This window comes from Artemia franciscana, chromosome 4 (assembly GCF_032884065.1).
Source record: "Artemia franciscana chromosome 4, ASM3288406v1, whole genome shotgun sequence".
Taxonomy (NCBI): domain Eukaryota; kingdom Metazoa; phylum Arthropoda; class Branchiopoda; order Anostraca; family Artemiidae; genus Artemia; species Artemia franciscana.
Window position 1 is genome coordinate 52,590,942 of NC_088866.1, and position 19,152 is coordinate 52,610,093.

Consider the following 19,152-nt stretch of genomic DNA (forward strand, 5'->3'; position numbering starts at 1 on the left):
TTAGGTGCTCGTTCTCGTTTGTCTTCAATTTCTTTCTTAAATGCTTTCATGAATGTTGTCTAGTTAATCATTACTGTGATAGGGTTAGCTAAGTGAAAAGCCATAGCTGCACTATATAGCACAACAAAACATGTGTGCAACTGCGAAGCAGACTGCTCCTCTTAGCTCATTTAAAGCTGGAGTCGACAAAGATTGGGTCAGGTTGACCTGAAGGTGAACTAGGACTCTACCAACAACTAAAGTTAATATTTTGAAGCCAGAAAAAAATAAGTATTCCACTGATATGTCAATAGCTAACTAAAAGAATAAATAAAACAGAAAATTATAGCCTAATTGGTCGTTCTAAAAGGATATTGTTGTAGGTAAGTCAATTAGTTAATAGTTTTTTCACTCATTTTCTGCAGATTTTTAACACACGTTCCTTAATTTCAACCTCGGTGCCTGTTAAGCATAAAACTACTTAACTGCATGTGAAGGTTTTTATTAAAAACTGGGTTCCTGAGTTTTCCTAATTTTAAAGATATGAATATGAATGTGCAAGTTTCCAATTGGTGAATTTAGGCTCAGATTTTATTTTCAGTGTCCTATAAGCGTACAGCATTTAGTAATATAAGTATACATAAGTACTATAAGTGTACTATATTTTAAGTACTAAAAGTATACAGCATTTAGTGAATGCGTTTTTCTTCAAAATTGAGAACTAACTACAACGATTATCGTGCTGTAGTATTTACTGATTTTGTTTTATTTGCCCATTTTGGGGTCATGCCATGTGCACTGCTTACTACCTTTTTTTTCTTGTTTTTCATTCTAGTTTTGTGATCAACTTTTATTTATTCATTCAATGTTTATTGTGTTGACTGTTGATTAATGTGTTCTATCCTTATGTTTATTACTCTCTAACAATTACAAGCTCTACTCTCCATTGGGATGTATGATCATTTTGCTGTTGCATTGAGTTTATCAATGAATATTGAATGAATATTATCAATGAATTTCAAAGTTCAAATTCAATATTCCGATGAAAGCAGCAATTTCTGAAAAAGTAAAAATTATGTTTATTTTGAAATTTATATATGAGCCAGTACTTTATGATTATATATTGTTCCAACTTTCTTCTGGATGAAAAGCCCAACACGGAATCAGATTTTTTTACTTTCTTAGGATTTCCACCGCCTGATTTTATTATTTCCTGGGATACCTTCCATCTTGCATAATTTCTAGCTCCGTGTCTCAGCTTCTAATTTCGTGTAAACGAGGTTCCGTTGAGCCGAGTTTCCGGCGTTTTCTATCCGGCATCATTTTTGAACGGCATTCTGCTAATGTTGAAAATTTTTATACTTTGTCTTCGCAATAAGCCTCTGGTGCAAAAATAAAACAAAACAATAGCCACTATTGTTAGCAACAAAAACCAAACAAATCCATTGACAATTCTTCAAATTTAAGATACGTATTTGAACTGTTTGAGGGCTTTGTAAAAATATTAATTTTACTTTAAATATTTTGTTGCTAATTACTAAAGCAGGTAGATGTGACAAAGAATAAGCATACTATCCATGGAAATGTGTGGGTAAACGCTCGCCTTTAAATTCAAACATAACTTTGAAAGAATATAACTTGTGATCATAGGGGGGGGGGGCGAAGCACTCTGGAGACCACTTATGTAAAATAAAAAAAAAGTAGAGAATATTTTTTGATATATTTTTTCTTTAGTTTTTAAGAACCAGTCGTGTTTAAGAAAATGACTTGTTTCAGCAAACTATGGGACAGACATTGCCTTGTGTTAGCGGGTTTGATGTAAATATATGTTTTCAGCTGAAGGTCACATATCCCCCTCTGTACTACCTACTACTACTACTACTACTAATAACTCACTGCAGCACCACGCCGCCTGAGGCCAACACAGTTACGCACGCTCCTCCTTCAACCTAATCTATTTAAAGCCTCCCTCTTTATACCCTCCCAGGAAGTTCCCATTTCCTTTAAATCTTTATTTATGACATCCTCCCAACCCAGACAAGGACGACCTGCTTTTCGTGTAGCCCCAGACGGTTGGCCAAAAAGGACAATCTTCGGTAATCTGTCATCTTTCATCCGTAGAACGTGTCCTAGCCATCTCAACCTTTCTTTCATTATAACCCTAGAAAGCGGGATTGAACCACACTTTTCATACAACCTACTATTTGAAATACGGTCGGTCAGCCGGGTACCCAGAACAATCCGCAGGCAATTTCTCTGAAAAACATCTAGTAAATTTTCATCTGCTTTTCGGAGTGCCCATGCTTCAGAGCCATATTTGACCACTGTCATCACTGTAGCTTCCAATATTCTAATCTTGGTTTGTAGACTTATCTTTCTATTCTTCCAAACTTGTTTTAACTGTGAAAAAACACCCTGAGCCTTAGCTATTCTACTTTTAACATCTTCACTGCTCCCACCATCTTTACTAATAATACTACCAATGTAACTTAAGTTCACAACCTGATCAATCTTTTCGTTACCTAATGTCACCTGTTCATCTTCACTTATTCCTAGCCTTAGTGACTTAGTCTTCTTAACATTAATTTTCAAGCCTATTTTAGCACCCTGAACTCGCTAAACCTCCAAAAATTCATTCATTTTGATCACACTTTAAGCTAATATGCTTAAATCATCAGCATAATCTAAGTCCAGGAGCGTTCTTCCTCCCCATTTGATTCCATGGTCTCCAATTGCCTTTCCTGTGCTCCTTAAGACGAAATCCATCAAAGTGATCCATATAAAGGGGGATAGAACACAACCCTGCATAACTCCTGATATAATACAAAACCAGTTGCTAACCTCATTTCCTACCTTAACCGCAGCAGTATTATTCTCCTCAGATTATCCTCTGTACTACCACAGTGGATATATTAAGGAAAAGAAAAATTGACAAGTAATTAATTCAAATTGATTTCTTTAAATCGAATATGATAGATTAATAATTTAGCCAGTTCCACTAAAAACGTAAACCTTATATTTATAATAAATATATTTTGTCAACACTTGGCCGATAATAAGAACAGAACCAGCTAGAAATAAAAATAGGAAGCAAACACACAAAAACAAGCAGAGTAACTTAATACAAAAAAAAAATGAAAATTAAACAAACGTTTAATTTAATACCCGCTTGGCTTCAGGCACCCATAATATCAAAGATTGTTTTCATGAGGATTATTTATTGGCTAAAAATTAAGTGAACTACATAGGTAAATAAAGAGAAATATAATTTAATATTTAGAATTTACCTGGGACAATACATCATCGCCAGTGAACTGTAATACCCAGATGAGAGGCCCAATAACACAGCACCAGTCCAGTAGACCCAGTCATTTTCGAAGAAAACTGGGAGAGTTCTTGTGACCCCCAAAGGCTGGTAGTTACAAAACAAGAAAAAGGGTATGAACAATAGCCGAAGAAGGACAGGAATCACAAGGAACTTTGGGCCTGGCCACTGACCCAAACTAGGAATCATGTTGCCCAGCATAGCAGTTACGTTGAACGTAAGAAAGCACGTGACGGCAGTGTAGTAACGGCCTTCGATAAAAAAATTCGGATCGGCTTGTTTGATGTCCGAGTGAACACTTGGAAAAATAGAGAGCGTAACAAAAAACACGAAGAACACGTTGAAGCATTGCGGCAGACACTTTTTGAAAATTGTCCAGTAGGGTGTTCGCGGCTTGGTCCCAGTCGAATTTTGCAGCTGTTTTTGCTGCCGCTCAATCAATGCCTCATTATAGGAGTAGAAATTCTAGAAGAAAAAAAATAAAAAGATTCGAATTTCAAGAAAATTTGAGGAAAGCAATTAAGCCTCAAAATTCCAATAAAGAAAAAACTAAAAAGTTTTAAATTTTAAGAAAATTTGAGGATAATAATTAAGCCTCAAAACTACAAGAAAAACACTAAAAAGATTTGGATTAAAAAAAAAAATTGAGAAGAGCAATTTATCCTGAAAACTCTAAAATGAAAGTTAATTTAATCTTATATAAATAAATTTATCCAGTAAAAAAACATAATGGAAAATGTTAATTACAATATTTAAAAGTATTAAATCTGTATAAGTATAAAAGTATAACTATAAATGTATAACTATAAAAGTATAAGTATTAAATCAATATCTAAAAGTATTAATGATTAAAACTAATGATAAGTAAATTTGACTAAGTAGCTCTTTCCACAAGATTTTTTTTTCCGTTTACGTACCTAACATGAACCGTCGTTTTGTGACTCTGAATTAAACATTCAAATTTCTTCCACTAACCCCTTATGCTCCTAATAATAATAATAAAAAATCTCCATATCATGTTTTTATTTTGGAAGGACGAGATAAACATTATCCATTCATTTTTCCATCCTCCATAAATGGTATTAATTTCAAAGAAAAAATAATGTTCTTTCTTTGAAAGGAATGAAAATGTTTCCGGGTTTCAAATCTTATCTAAAAGTTTGTAACACTCTAAAGCTTTTCTGAATTAATAACGTTCAGAACATACGTAACACCCGTAACGTGATGAAATTCGTAACGTGTAAGAACAGGTTAATGTGTATAATAAGAGAGAGTTTACTAAAAAAAAAAGTCGCAGCTTGAGAACTCTGGGTTTTTTGTAGTTTTTTTTTTTTTTTTTTTTTTACTTGCGTAATATTTCACATAAAAATACCAGTCGGTTTAAAAAAGACGAAGTAATTTTATCTCTCCAGAAATACCAGATTTCGCACAGAGTTTCAGTTAACCTGGCTCTTAGATTTATTTTCCTCTAAAAAAAACGAGAAATATAATTGACTTATGAAATACGTCACAAAAAATAAACCAATGGAATTAAGATACACTTTTCACCAGGATGGGGGAGACGCACTGGGCGTGACTAGAAGTGTGCCATGGGTGGCATAAAGAAGAGCAGATTAGGTAAACCAAAAACTAAGCTGTTTAAACTTTACCCAACAGATACGCAGCAATTTCGCGTCAAATATTTTCATTTTTAAATAATAGCTGGCGTCCAAGTAAGCCAGTAGACATGTGCACTGTATGTCAAGCTTGTATGCATATGCTTGGTGGTAAATAAAAATATTCGAACACATTTCTATTTTTCTCTTTTTTCAATCGCAACTAACAAAGCTTCGATGTCTCAGTGGAACCGTTTTCTCTGGCCACTTAGGTTTAGTCGAATTATCGGAGTTCAAAAGAAGTCTGATTAAGAAAAATTTGATGAAGCGTAACAGGATTAACCCTTTCGAGGGGTAAACCTAAGTTCTTAGCCTAGACCAGTGGTTCCCAACCATGTTCGGGCCATGCCCAGCTAGGAATTTCTAATACCATGATATTCAAATCTTGCTATTCAAAATTTTAAGCGTATTCACCTGCAGGAATCTTAGAAGGTCAACAGCTTAGTATCTCTTTTCGAGTCATCCTCTAGGCATATTTTATGCTAATGGAAATCCTTGTCTGTATACAACACCTTTTATACAATACATGACGACACTGCAATACTATCATGTACAATGCAACACTTTAAATGCATATGAATGGGACGTTAATGTATATATATATATATATATATATATATATATATATATATATATATATATATATATATATATATATATATATATATATATATATATATATATATGTATATATATATATATATATATATATATATATATATATATATATATATATATATATAGCCGATGAGTGCACGTCCCGCACATGACCTATAAAAAAAAACCCACCGGTGGGGCCTGTACTCAACATCGGGAATCACGGGTCTAGACCAACGTTTTCTATCATTTTTGGTGCCCTAGCCCGATCATCACCACCAAACATCGCCAACATTGTCTCCCAATCCTCTTCTGCTAAATAATTTTTTTTATATGATGGTTTGTATCATTATAATCACCAATTTCGTCAATCGTGGGGAGGGATGATGGGACATGTGCCCTCGTAAATTTTGGAAATCATTCTTTTTGAGGAATAGTTTCATTGAAAAAGCGCCCGGTTTCGGCATTTTCATTGAAAAAAATGAGACAAAATTGATTTTCGAAAATAAATCTTGCCCCCCCCCCCAAATTTCCGAGAAATGGCGCCAACGATAAATAATGATGTGATCATAATATTTTTTTTCATAAGTACAGCCTGTTTATCTCATTAGATATCGATTTATTCATGCTTATTCACTCACTTATATGTAACGTACATTTGATGAAAAAATATTAATTAATAAATGAAAGGTTCTGTTGTGCGAGAGTCCATAATTTTATGCAGTAAAATCCAACCCTTGGTGATGGAATCACCAAGAGCCACCTTGGTGACCTCACTAATCACCTCTCTTAGGGGTAACAACTCCTAGGGTTGAGAAACACTGGTCTAGACTAGATAGACAAAGATAACCAATTTTACAGGATAACCAGGATGGGGAGGAAGGTGGGGGACAAAATGTACTTTTCAAAATGCAGGAGTCAATCGTTCCCAAAAACCTTGGTTTTGTACGCAAATCTAAAATTTTCAGTTAAATCTCAGCCCCCTCTTCATGGGGGTAATTTGAGAATTGCAGCAAAGAATAAAAGAAGCAAAAGAATCAACAGACTTGGTGTTTAGCGTAAAACTAAATCCAGGAATTAGCGGAAATTTGTTTAAATAATTCTCTTACAACACTGGATACACATGCCGAAACAAAAAAAAGTTAACGAAGAAAAAACGAGAATATTTCCAGCCTGTGAAAAAAGGCCCCAATAACCCTTTAACCGTTACTCTGAGAGAGCTCCTTTTAATTTAGTTTGTGTTTTCAAGGCTTAGCTAGTTTTTTATTTTGTTCTAAGTTTTTTTATTTATATTTTTTATTCGTTCTTTCCTTTTTGGACTTTGGGCAGTTGAACGTGGGCCTATACAATAATATTGCACAGTATTTTCCTTTCTTTCAATGGCTGAAATCATTCTCGTTTTTTCTTCATTAGAATTTCTTTTCATTTTGTTATGCCTAGACAGTATTGTTTTAGAAATTATTTGCAAAAAATTCACCTTAATGCCTGGATATAGTCCTGCGCTAAACACCAAGTCTGTTGATTCTATTACTTTTTCTATTCTTTTCTGTACTTCCAAGATAATCATTTTTCATAACTAATCCAGACAATCACAAATTTATTTGGAAGAGACCCATCACTCCTGAAGAAGAGAAGAAATCACTCTGAAAACGAGCACAAAAAAATGACGAATTAAATAAAAACCAATAAACTGCAGGAAACATTAAAAAATTTCGAGTTGTGAGGAGGGGGGAAAGTAAAATCAGTAGTAACAAAATTGAAAGTGACAATTTATATATTTCCAAGATTTGTGAAATATAGACAACTCTGAGTCTCAACCACTTTATATGGAGGTAGAAATAGGCAAGCACTCATTTTAGACGAAAAATTAGCCTATATAAAATGGATGCTTTATATGACACTTACATTTAGTGGAAGGGCGAAGAAAGTGACGAAACAGACGAGGAGTATGAAAAGTGCAGTAATGAAGTAATAAATAGCGGAAGTCCGCACATTTGGGGCCACTGCTATAGTTACAATGTTGACAATCGCGGTAATTGTTCCTGAAACATTCTGAAAAGAGAAAAATAAAATGTATAAGGGACTACTTACTTAGATACCATACTTGTCCTTAAAGCGTTTTAAGTCCCTAAACGGTCCTAATTTTGGGCTTCAAAATATACTCTATCACATCTTATCTTTATAAGCAAATACTACATCTGTTAATAACAATTTGTACCAGGATCAAAGCAACCACATGTCCATACAGCTACACAAACCCCTCCTCCGTCTCCATCTATTCAAAACTTCACCCTTTACCCCTCTCATGAAGTTTAAACTCCCCTTAAATCTTTTTCAATGAGCCCTTCCTCCTCCATCTCAGAATGTTATATTTTTCGTTCGGCCCCAAACGCACAATCTCTGATAACCGTGAATTCTTTATCCGTAGAACGTGGCCTGACAATCGTAGCACTAAATTACTAAATTCCGAGGAATAAGAACGATCAACATTTTGTTGTACAGTTTAGTAGTGGATATACGATAAGGCTAACGAATAACTAAAGCCTTAATTATGGCCTTAGCCCTATTTAGGCGAGAGCCTAAAAACCCTGACTAAAGCCCTAATTATGGCTTTAGCCGTATTTAGTCGAGTATCTAAAAGCCCTGACTAAAGCCCTAATTATGGCTTTAGCCCTATTTAGGCGAGTACCTAATAGCCCTGTCTAAATCCCTAATTATTGCTTTAGCCCTATTTAGGCGAGTATCTAAAAGCCCTGACTAAGGCCCTAATTATGGCTTTAGCCCTATTTAGGCGAGTACCTAATAGCCCTGTCTAAATCCCTAATTATGGCTTTAGCCCTATTTAGGCGAGTACCTAAGAGTCCTGTCTACAGCCCTAATTATGGCTTTAGCCATATTTAGGCGAGTACCTAAAAGCCATGTCTAAAGCCCTAATTATGGCTTTAGCCCTATTTAGGCGAGTACCTAAAAGCTATGTCTAAAGCCCTAATTATGGCTTTAGCCCTATTTAGGCGAGTACCTAAAAGTCCTGTGTAAAGCCCTAATTATGGCTTTGTTAAGACCAGTCGGTCGGGCATAAACACCCTTTTGTTCATTGGATTATTCTTGTACTGAAAAAAAAGCCATTTCAAATGCGCCTAATATGTCTTTTCAATTTTAAAAAGCAACAATAGAGACAAAGAGCTGGGAGAAAAAGGCAATAAGCATATACAACTTGGCCTGAAAAAGCCATGATTAAGACACAGCTTAATACCATTCTTAGACAATTCTTCTGGAAAATATTCAACATACATTCTTCAATCATTCAAAATTCGAAGCACTAATAATCCAGAGACATGCTTCACCATTGTCATCACCACGATCTCCCACATAATAATCTAAGTTGGCATACTTAACCTCCTATTCTTCCATACATTATTCTGGCTGTATTTTTTGGGGCTTTATCCTATTTTTATGTATAAGGATTTTAGTGTCATTCGAGAGGCATATATCCGTTTTTGTAAATATCTTCTCTATCTTCCTCTTCGGTATAAAAATCGAAAGATAATAAATAAGTTTTACCTTCTGAATATTACTGAAAAGCAGACAGGTTTACACGAAAAGCTTTTGGAAACAGCGTATCAGCATATATTGCCCCACCATGGCTTGATTCGTTTATTTCATTAATTGTATTTATTTAATGCTATTGTTGTTTAGTTGTTATTGCTGATTTTTTTTATGTAACGTTATTGTTGATTTTCGTTTTTGAATATCTTTTTTTAGTGTTTACTCCTCTGTTTATCTTCTGATGTAAGTGGGTTATAAATGAATATTATTACTATCACTCCACTGCAGAAAAAAAAAATACCCTGCTTCTATTCTACTTTTCACATCTTTAGCACATCCTAATAATACATCCATACTTGGATAACACATTCATCTTCACTAATAATACTACCCTCATAAATAAAGCTATCCAGTTAATCGATTTTCCCATTACGTAACATAGCTTCTTCATAATTATTTATATCCTGGATTCGAAAAAACTCCAAAAATCAGTATATTGTGTGAAACGTTCCGGTCCCCAAAAAATTCGATGAAAACTACATTACAATGTATGATCATTCAGCTATGAAAATTAAACGTACACAGTAACACCCACTCCCCTCCCCACCCCTTTTAAATCAAAGACCTCACAGTTTCACCGTGGACTCATGCACAGACACACAATGGCAACTTTGAGGGATGTGGGAGCAGTAGAAACAGTTTCGATAGGGGTGTATTTGGCCCCTTAATATATTCAAATGTTTTTTTTTTGCTATTTTCATCTTAAAAGGCTCATTCTCTTGGCATTTCTACAAAAAACGAAAAAAAAAACAAATTACACCCCCACCCCCATCTGAAAAAACATGAATTGGTATTACTGCGTAGATTGAAGAAAATTTGAAGAGATAGATTAAGAATCGAAATTCCAAGAAAAACAAAATTAAAAAGATTTGGAATATAGACAAATTTAATGAGAGTAATTAAGCTTAAAAATTCAAGAAAAAACCTAAAGATTTGTATCTTAAAAAAATATTGAGGAGAGTAATTGAAAAGAAAAGGAATTTCCCCATAAGACAACTTGAAAAGGTCCCTCGAGAAAACTAAACATTGCAATCTACAAATTCATATTTCACATTAACCTCTCCCCTTCCCCCGACAGTTTATCTGAAATCTAGGATAAGATAAAACATTTTCCGACTGCAAAAACTACTAATATCTCGTCTTATTATGGATTTGGAGCGTACAAGTTAAAAAAAAATTTTAATCTAACTGTTTTCAATTATTCAATGAGTTTTATAATTTAATTATTTTAGGGAGATAAGATAGTGTGCTAGCTTCAGCAAGCTTTTAAATATGAATTTTGTAGATGGCACTATTGCAAAGAAAATGGCAATATAGTGAAATATAATTCAAAATTCAAGGCGTTTCAAATATTTCATATTTAAAAGACTAAAATATATTTATTTAAGCAAAAACGATAGACATATTTCTTTTCGGGATTTACAATCACTTATATCATACATAATTAATATATAAAGAGAGAATTAACCAATAATAAAAATCCAAATTAATCTTGCTTAAAATCACTTCTCATAAATTCTATACATATAAAACCATAAATCTTATTCATCAAGCAGTTCGTGGCAACGAACTGTAGTAAGGAGCGACCCGACTCAATAGTAAACGACACTCTAAAAAACGGATACCAACAGTTACATCAAAGGGATACGATTTTTATACTGATTTTAAATATATAAGTCTCATCAAATTTAGTATTACCCATAAAAAGTTACGAGCCGGAAAAGATTTATAAGTCATAGAATGTTAACGATACTGGATACGCTCTTTGCGCTATAGTTTGACTCTTTCTCTCAACTCTACTTTTTAAAATAAAAAAAAACAAGTTTTTTTAAATGAAAGTAAGGAGCGACATTAAAACTTAAAACAAACAGAAATTACTCCGTATATGAAAGGGGCTTTTCTTTCTCAACGTCTCGCTCTTTACGCTAAAGTTTTTTACTGTTTTAAAATGTAGAGTTAAGAGAAAGAGTCAAACTTTAGCGTAAATAGCGGGGCGTTGAGAAGGAAAAGCTCCTTTCATATACGGAGTAATTTCTGTTCGCTTTAAGTTTTAATGTCGCTCCTTACTTTCATTTAAAAAAACTTGTTTTTTTTATTTAATTTCTGAACGTTTTTGAATCAATGCATGTTTTGATTTTGGCTCTCCGCAGAGGAATAATTAAAACGAAATTTGTATATTTTTTTTTTTTTTTGGCTAAATGGCTTTCTCATAATTTTGATCGAATGATTTTGAGAAAAAAAGAGCGGGGGAGGAAGCCTAGTTGCCCTCCGATTTTCGGTTAATTAAAAAGGCAACTAGAACTTTTAATTTTTTACGAATCTTTTTATAAGTAAAAGATATACGTAACTTATAAATTAGCTTACGTAAAGAACTTTTGTATTCTCATGTTTTTATTACATATATGAGGGGGTTCGCCCCCTCATCAGTACCTCGCTCATTACACTAAAGCTTAAATTTTGTCCCAATTCATTAAGAATGACCCCTGAATCACAAAAGCCGCAGAATAAATAGTTGAAATTACAAAAAATACTTTAGCGTAAAGAGCGAGGTATTAGGAGGTGAGCCCCTCATATGGGTAATAACTTCTGTTCGTTTTAGGTTTTAATGCTGCTGCTTACTTCCAGCTGAAAAAAAAACTTTTTCATATTTATTTTTTCATTGTTTTTTTTTAAGAAATGCTAGTAAATCCTGCGCTCCCTTTATGGAAATTTTCTGCCCCCATGACAAATTCATCGATGGAAAGTTCACCCAGCATATCACCCTCTTCTCAACCCCTGCCTCCAACCAAAAAATCCTCCTGAAAACGCCTGTACACTTCCCAATAACCATTACTATATGCAAGCCCTGGTCAAAGTTTTGAACTTGTAACCCCTCCCACGCAGACTGTGGGGGAGTAACTCGTCCCCCAAGACATAGTTATAAGGTTTTTCGACAACGCTGAATAAAATGGCTATCTCAGAATTTTGATCCGTTGACTTTGGGAAAATAATTAGCATGGGAGGGGGCCTAGGCGCCCTCCAATTTTTTTGGTCACTTAAAAAGGGTACTAGAACTTTTCATTTCCGTTAGAATGAGCCCTCTCGTAACATTCTAGGACAACTGGGTCGATACGATCACCCCTGAAAAAAACAAAAAAACAAACAAACAAATAAACACGCATCCGTGATCTGCCTTCTGGCAAAAAATATAAAATTCCACATTTTTGTAGATAGGAGCTTGAAACTTCTACAGTAGGGTTCTCTGATACGCTGAATCTGATGGTGTGATGTTCATTAAGATTCTTTTAGGGGGTGTTTCCCCCTGTTTCCTAAAATAACGCAAATTTCCTCAGGCTCGTAACTTTTGATGGGTAAGACTAAACTTGATGAAACTTATATATTTAAAATCAGCATTAAAATACGATTCTTTTGATGTAGCTATTGGTACCAAAATTCCATTTTTTAGAGTTTTGGTTACTATTGAGCCGGGTCGCTCCTTACTACAGTTCGTTACCACGAACTGTTTGAAAACAGTAAAAAACTTTAGCGTAAAGAGCGGGGCGTTGAGGAGGGAACAGCCCCTTTTATATACGGAGTAATTTCTGTTCGTTTTAAGTTTTAATGTCGCTCCTTACTTTCAGTTAAAAAAAAACACTTTTTTTTTAATCTCTTAAATGGCCGATGACAGTGTATTGGTAGTAATGAGCGCCGAATTAAAAGAAAAGAAATATTAGCGAAAAATCGGCAAAAAACAAGGTAAAAATGATTTAAAATGCGGCATATGCCATTTTTGTAACTTTTCAGGAGAGTAAAAAAAAACACAAAAACAAGTTCATGGAAAACGAAACGGAAAAGTTTGCCTTCTGTGTTGGCTCTGAAGGATGAGGGCTTATGGGGATAACAAAAACATATTCTAAACTAATTTTTTATGCTCTTTTCAGAGGTATTGATTACTTTTTGTATTTTGAACCAACTGACGATTATTTCGTTTTTTGTCTTATTTCTCCTTTTTCCTTGCACAACTCACTGCAGCACCAAGCCGCCTGAGGCCGACACAGCTACGCAAGCTCCTCCTCCAACCTCCTTCGACCAAAATGGCATATGTGGCACTTTTATTTATTAGAGCCGATACGATGTAGATTCCGTTTGAAGATTAGGGAATCAACACACTATTAATATTTGAAATTTTGTGGACAAAAAACTAACTAATAAAAATTTAGCTACATATTTTTTTTATTGTCACGGTTTAACGTGGCAACAAAGACAGATATGTACTTTAGAAACACAGCAAAGTTGTGATGTCAGCAGCAAACTATTAGAGAATCAGGGTTGCCAAGTAGGAATAGGCTTACGAAGGGTCTGAAGAGCAAATAACGTTTTTATTTTGACGTCCTTAGCAATTTGAGACTGCATTTACATATAGTAAATAAATCTACATTAGGTATAGTAAATAAAGAAATTAAATAATTTCGCAAAGATAGTTTAATTTGTCAAATCGATGATGACTAAGTAGTTAAACACAAAACGTGGTTGAGAGAATTTTCTCTCAACCACGAAGAGGAGGGAACATTATTTAGACTTCAATCAAATGAATATGCAAATACAAAAATCAAAGACTTGAAAATCATACAAAAAATAATGATAACTGATGAACGATACACGTAACTGTATTCAAGACACGACTGCAGCCACTTCGCGCAATGGCTTGAATCAACTTTATGCTTTCACTGATAAATGACCAGACATAGTATATGGAAAAAAAAAATCGGAACAAGGTCGGTAAAAACGTCGGAACAAGGTCGATAGAAACGAGTTGAAGTCAAATTTGGGTTCTACTCTTTCATAGGCCTCATCTCCTGGTTTTTTATAGAAAGTTAGTCATGGGACTTTTTAAGAGGAGAACAGAGAATTTTAATCATATATGCCGGCCAAAATTTGTATAAACCATCTCTCGGTTGTTTTGCTCAACAAAATCTACCACTTCCTGTCAGAATTTTAGCAAAAGCTCTACCGATGAATGTTGTATGTGATTATGAAAAACCGCAAGTGAAAAATGAAATTGGGCTCAGTAGTATTTTTTGATTAGTGACAAAATGTGTGCCATTGGTATAGAAGACCAAATTACGAAGGGAAGTAGATCAGGAGTTGTATAGAGATGTTAATTCTACATCTCTATTAGAGATTTTTCACAATAATTTGGATGATGGTTAACTGGATAAAAAATAGAGCAAGGCTCTGGAAAACAGGCTTTCATCTCCTTTCCTGAAAGACCTTCGGTTTAAAAGGACCGTAAATCCTTTAATTTAAAGGGGTAAAACTTCATAGTCTACATTTAACCTAAAATTCCATTCTAAAATTCACATAAAATTCACAAGACTTTCCACCTACTTTCCTTTAATTTTAAGGACTATAAAGGCTTTCAAGTTTAAGGACCGTAATTTAAAGATCTTCAATTTTAAAAGATAAAAGTTTATAGCCTTGACATGGTTGAATTTCATAGACTTTAGACTTATCTTTCCTTTCCGTTACCAATATTTAAAAAAAAAGAAAAAAAGAGAAAAAAAAATTTCCACAGTGTCATCCTGAAAAGATATTTCAAGACATGTAGAGGAAAAGATGTCTTTCAATTGTTTCATCTCTTCTTGGACATAAATAAAGATCTTTCGTTTAATATTACCTTCTCATCGAATATTATCAAGGTACAGAGTCCAAAATAGAATTTGGCGTAAGAGACTTTAAAATACGTTCTTATATAAATAGAGAATAAAAGTTTGCTGTTTATAATCTAAATTAAAAAAAAAGATATCTTAAAAAAAGGATTGGTATTATTTTATAGATTGGGCGCAACAATCTGCACCCATAAAATGTATATCATACGAGAGGCGAGCCTAATCACTGGGGGTTCATTGGTAAAATGAAATGCGTTTTAGGCCCACATCAGAGCATCCAGGATTCTTTTTTTCTTCGGGGAGGGGGTTGCAAAAATATTCAAAAAATACATCAAAAATTTGTTTATATTCATTTTTGTTACGTTTTTACGTGTTGGACAAAAATTTCGAGGGAGGAGTTCAAACCCACTAATCCCTCCCCTGGATACGGCCTTGGCCCGCATATATTATTTTTTATATCGAATTTTATCTTTTTTTTTGGCGCAAAGACTTCGGTGATAGAAACCAAATTCCATGGCCTGATTCTGATCCCCACATGATTTTGATGTCAACAAGGGTGTTCAAACCCTCATTCTTTCTTGTGAAAAAAAAACACTTTAAAGGCTTTTAAAAAAATCTGTACGCGGTCAAATTGCATTTCTAAACTTTATAAGAGAAAATGTATCGCATAAAAAAAGCAGTAAGTAACTGCAGGAAATATGTAAACTGGAAAAAATACCATTTGGAGGCAGGGGCGTAGCTCAAGAATTGTTATTGGGGGGAGGGGCAAGAGGGATCCATATCCAGATAGTCAAGGGGGCATGCGCTCTATAATATGTTTTTTCTACATATTTTTGGGGGACAACTGCCCCTTGCCCCCCTCCACGAAAAGACGCCCGCTTGGAGGGGAAATATCAAATATTTAGCCCAAGCTTTCAACCACCATGACTTCGATTTATATTTTTAAATATATTCTCTAAATTTTTACTGTTGATATTGTAAGTCGATATAAAAAAAATGAATAATAAAGAGCTATGAGAATAATATAGGTTTGTTTATTTTGACCTTTTAAAACAAAAGTGATAGAAGGATAATTTAAGTTAAAAATTTCACTGTTGATCATATACGTTGATATAATAATAAATAAATTTAATAAAGTGTTAGAAAGACAATTTAGGTTTGTGAATTTTGAATGTAGAGGACATCTATATTTGTATTTTATTATGTTATATGGGATCTGTTATATGTTATATTTGTCGATTTTTTTTTTTATTTACCTTCTCCAACTTTGGAGGTCATAAAATTTTTGAATTTGAATAGGAGAAAATTTTCAGTACATCAACATGGGAATAGAATAGGTGGCGTTAAAAATACACAGAAAAAAGACAGGAATCCGAAACAAACTGTGGATAAGATGATCCCACCACCAAATTTTAAGTAAAAAGGAAGGCTCTTGTGCCTTGTTTGAACAAGAATTATGCAAGGGTTTTAAATACATTAGATAAAAATAAAAACAAGTTTTTTTTTTTATTGAAAGTAACAAACTGTGGATAAGTTGACCCACCACCAACTTTTAAGTAGAAAGGAAGGCATGTTGTGCCTTCTTTGAACAGGAATTATGCAAGGGTTTTAAATGCATTAAATAAAAAAAAGTTTTTTTTTTAACTGAAAGTAACAAACCGTGGATAAGTTGATCGCACCACCAACTTTTAAGAAGACAGGAAGGCATGTTGTGCCTTGTTTGATCAGGAATTATGCAAGGGTTTCAAATACATTTAAAAAAAGTTTTTTAACTTAAAGTAAGGAGCGACATTAAAACTGAAAACGAACGGAAATTATTCCGTATATGAAAGGGGCTGTCCCCTCCTCAACGCCCTGCTCTTTACGCTAAAGTTTGACTCTGTCTCACAACTCTACTTTATGAAACAATACAAACTTTAGCGTAAAGAGCGGAGCTTTGAGGAGGGGACAGCTCCTCATATTTTTTGCTCGTTCTAAGTTTTAATGTTGCTACTTACTTTCAGTAAAAAAATTTTTTTTATTTATTTAAATTCAGAACGTTTTGAATTGATGCAGGTTCTGATTTTGGCTCATCGCACATGAATAATTAAACGAAATTTGCATATTAATTTTTGCTTTTTTGGGTAAATTGCTTTCTCAAAATTTTGATTGGACAATTTTGAGGAAAAGGGGGCGGGGGAGAGGCCTAGTTGCCCTCCGATTTTTTTGTTACTTAAAAAGGCCACTAGAACTTATAATTTCATTTCCGAACGTTTTTATTAGTAATAAATATACGTAAATTACAAAATTAACTTGCGTAATGAACTTCTATATTCGTATATTTTTGTATCACGTATATGAGGGAGTCATATACGTGACTCTTTACACCCCATCGTCAATCGTCAATCGTGACCCCATCGTCAATACGTCACTCTTTACACTAAGGTTCGAACTTTGTTCCAATTCTTCAAGAATGACCCCTACATCACAAAGTTTGTTTAATTAGAATAAATAGCTCTTTTGAAATTACTAAAAATACTTTAGCGTAAAGAGCGAGGTATCGAGGAGGGGACGAACCCCTTCGTATACATAACAAATTCTGTTCGTTTCAAGTTTTAATGTTGCTCCTTAATTTCAGTTTAAAAAAACTTGTTTTTTTTAATTTAATGTTTTTTTAGTTTGTTTAAATAATGCTGGAAAATCTAGCACCCCCTTCATGGAAATTCCCCCTCCCCATGACAAATTCCTCATGAAAAAATCCTCCCACGTAACCCCCTCCCCCGATCCATCACCAGAAAAATCTCCCTGAAAAAGTCTGCATACTTCCCAATAACCAATACTATATGTAAAAAATTGGCTAAGTCCATAATTTGCAGCCCTTCCCCCCGGGGACTATGGAGGATTAAGTCGTCCTCAAAGACATAGCTATAAGATTTTTCGACTATGCTGAATCAAATGGATTTCTCAAAATTTTCATCCAGTGACTTTGGGAAATAAATTAGCTTGGGAGGGGGCCTAGTTACCCTCCATTTCTTTTGGTCACTAAAAAGAACACCAAAACTTTTAATTTCAATTATAATGTGCCAAATTCGTGACATTCTAGGACCAGTGGGTCCATACGATCACCCTTGGCGAAAAAAAAAAACAACAACAAAAAACTAAAAAAACAAATAAACATACATCTGTGATCTTTCTTCTGGCAAAAAATACAAAATTCCACATTTTTTCAGATAGGAGCTTGAAACCTCTACTGTGGGGTTCTGTGATATGCTGAAACTGATGGTGTAATTTTCATTGAGATTCTATGACTTTTAGGGGGTGTTTCTCCCTTTTTCGTAAATAAGGCGAACATTCTCAGGCTCATTACTTTTGATGGGTAAGACTAAACTTGATAAAACTTATACATTTAAAATCAGCATTAAAATCCCATTCTTTGGATGTATCTATTGGTACCAAAATTCTGTTTTTTAAAGTTTCAGTTACTATTGAGCCAGGTCGCTCCTTACTAGTTCGTTACCACGAAGTGTTTGATAAAAACAGATGACAAAGGGTGTATGTGGCCTTTCCGACCTTTACCCCTAATTGGACAAGCAGTGCCTCTCTTCAGACTGGACTGACAAAAGTCGTAAATTAGCAATGCTAGACATTTTCTCAAGAATTGAAAATAGAAATTAAAAATCTCAGCTGCAAAGGTTCATAAAAGATGAAGAAGAAAAAACTGAACAAATAAGTCCTACATGAAAGGACGAAGGTCAACTACACTTTTTAACAGTGATTTACATTAATCTGACTAGATTAAGAAACATTGACCCGAGGACACGGGAGCATAAAAATACCAGAAATTTTAAATAATAAGATCGGGAACATAATTAAAGTCCAAATAGTTTTACGTTTTTATTGGCAATAAATCAGTTTTACTGTGCATTAAAAGAGACACAGCACAAAAGGTATTTAAATAAAAAATTGAATTCAATTGAGTTGCCAAAATTATTTTTCTCTGACAACAAAAGCCAATCACATACTCACAGGAGGGAGAAATGAAGCGAGAGAGAGAGGGGAAATGAAACCTGAATGTGTTCTTACAGGTATGGGAAGGGGATTTTGGTTCCCTTTGGACAGCTTCCACTCAAATTTGATTGAATTCAAATACAATTTAAGGTCTTATTTTGTCTTTAATATTCAATATTCACTTAACATTCAATATTCACTTAAGGTCTTATTTTGTCTTATTAAGGTCTTATATTACAGTAGCATGTACCCTTCCCTCCATCCTTAAGCACGGAAACCACCCTAATTCGTGTAGCTCGTATAGGCTAATTTCAGTAGTGTGTACCCATCCCTCCATCCTTAAGCACGGAAACCA

The 19,152-nt window shown here is 34.2% G+C and overlaps 1 protein-coding gene across 4 annotated transcripts in view; it reads right to left on the reverse strand.

The window, feature by feature from the left end:
• Positions 1–19,152, reverse strand: part of LOC136026574 (equilibrative nucleoside transporter 1-like) — a 112,123-nt gene that overhangs the window by 3,528 nt on the left and 89,443 nt on the right. For all 4 annotated transcript variants that reach the window (XM_065703278.1, XM_065703275.1, XM_065703276.1 and 1 more), the window contains 2 exons: positions 7,462–7,608; positions 3,267–3,769 (listed from right to left, as the gene is read on the reverse strand). In XM_065703278.1, the coding sequence (XP_065559350.1) occupies positions 3,267–3,769; positions 7,462–7,608 (650 nt within the window). The remainder of the gene's footprint in view (positions 1–3,266; positions 3,770–7,461; positions 7,609–19,152) is intronic.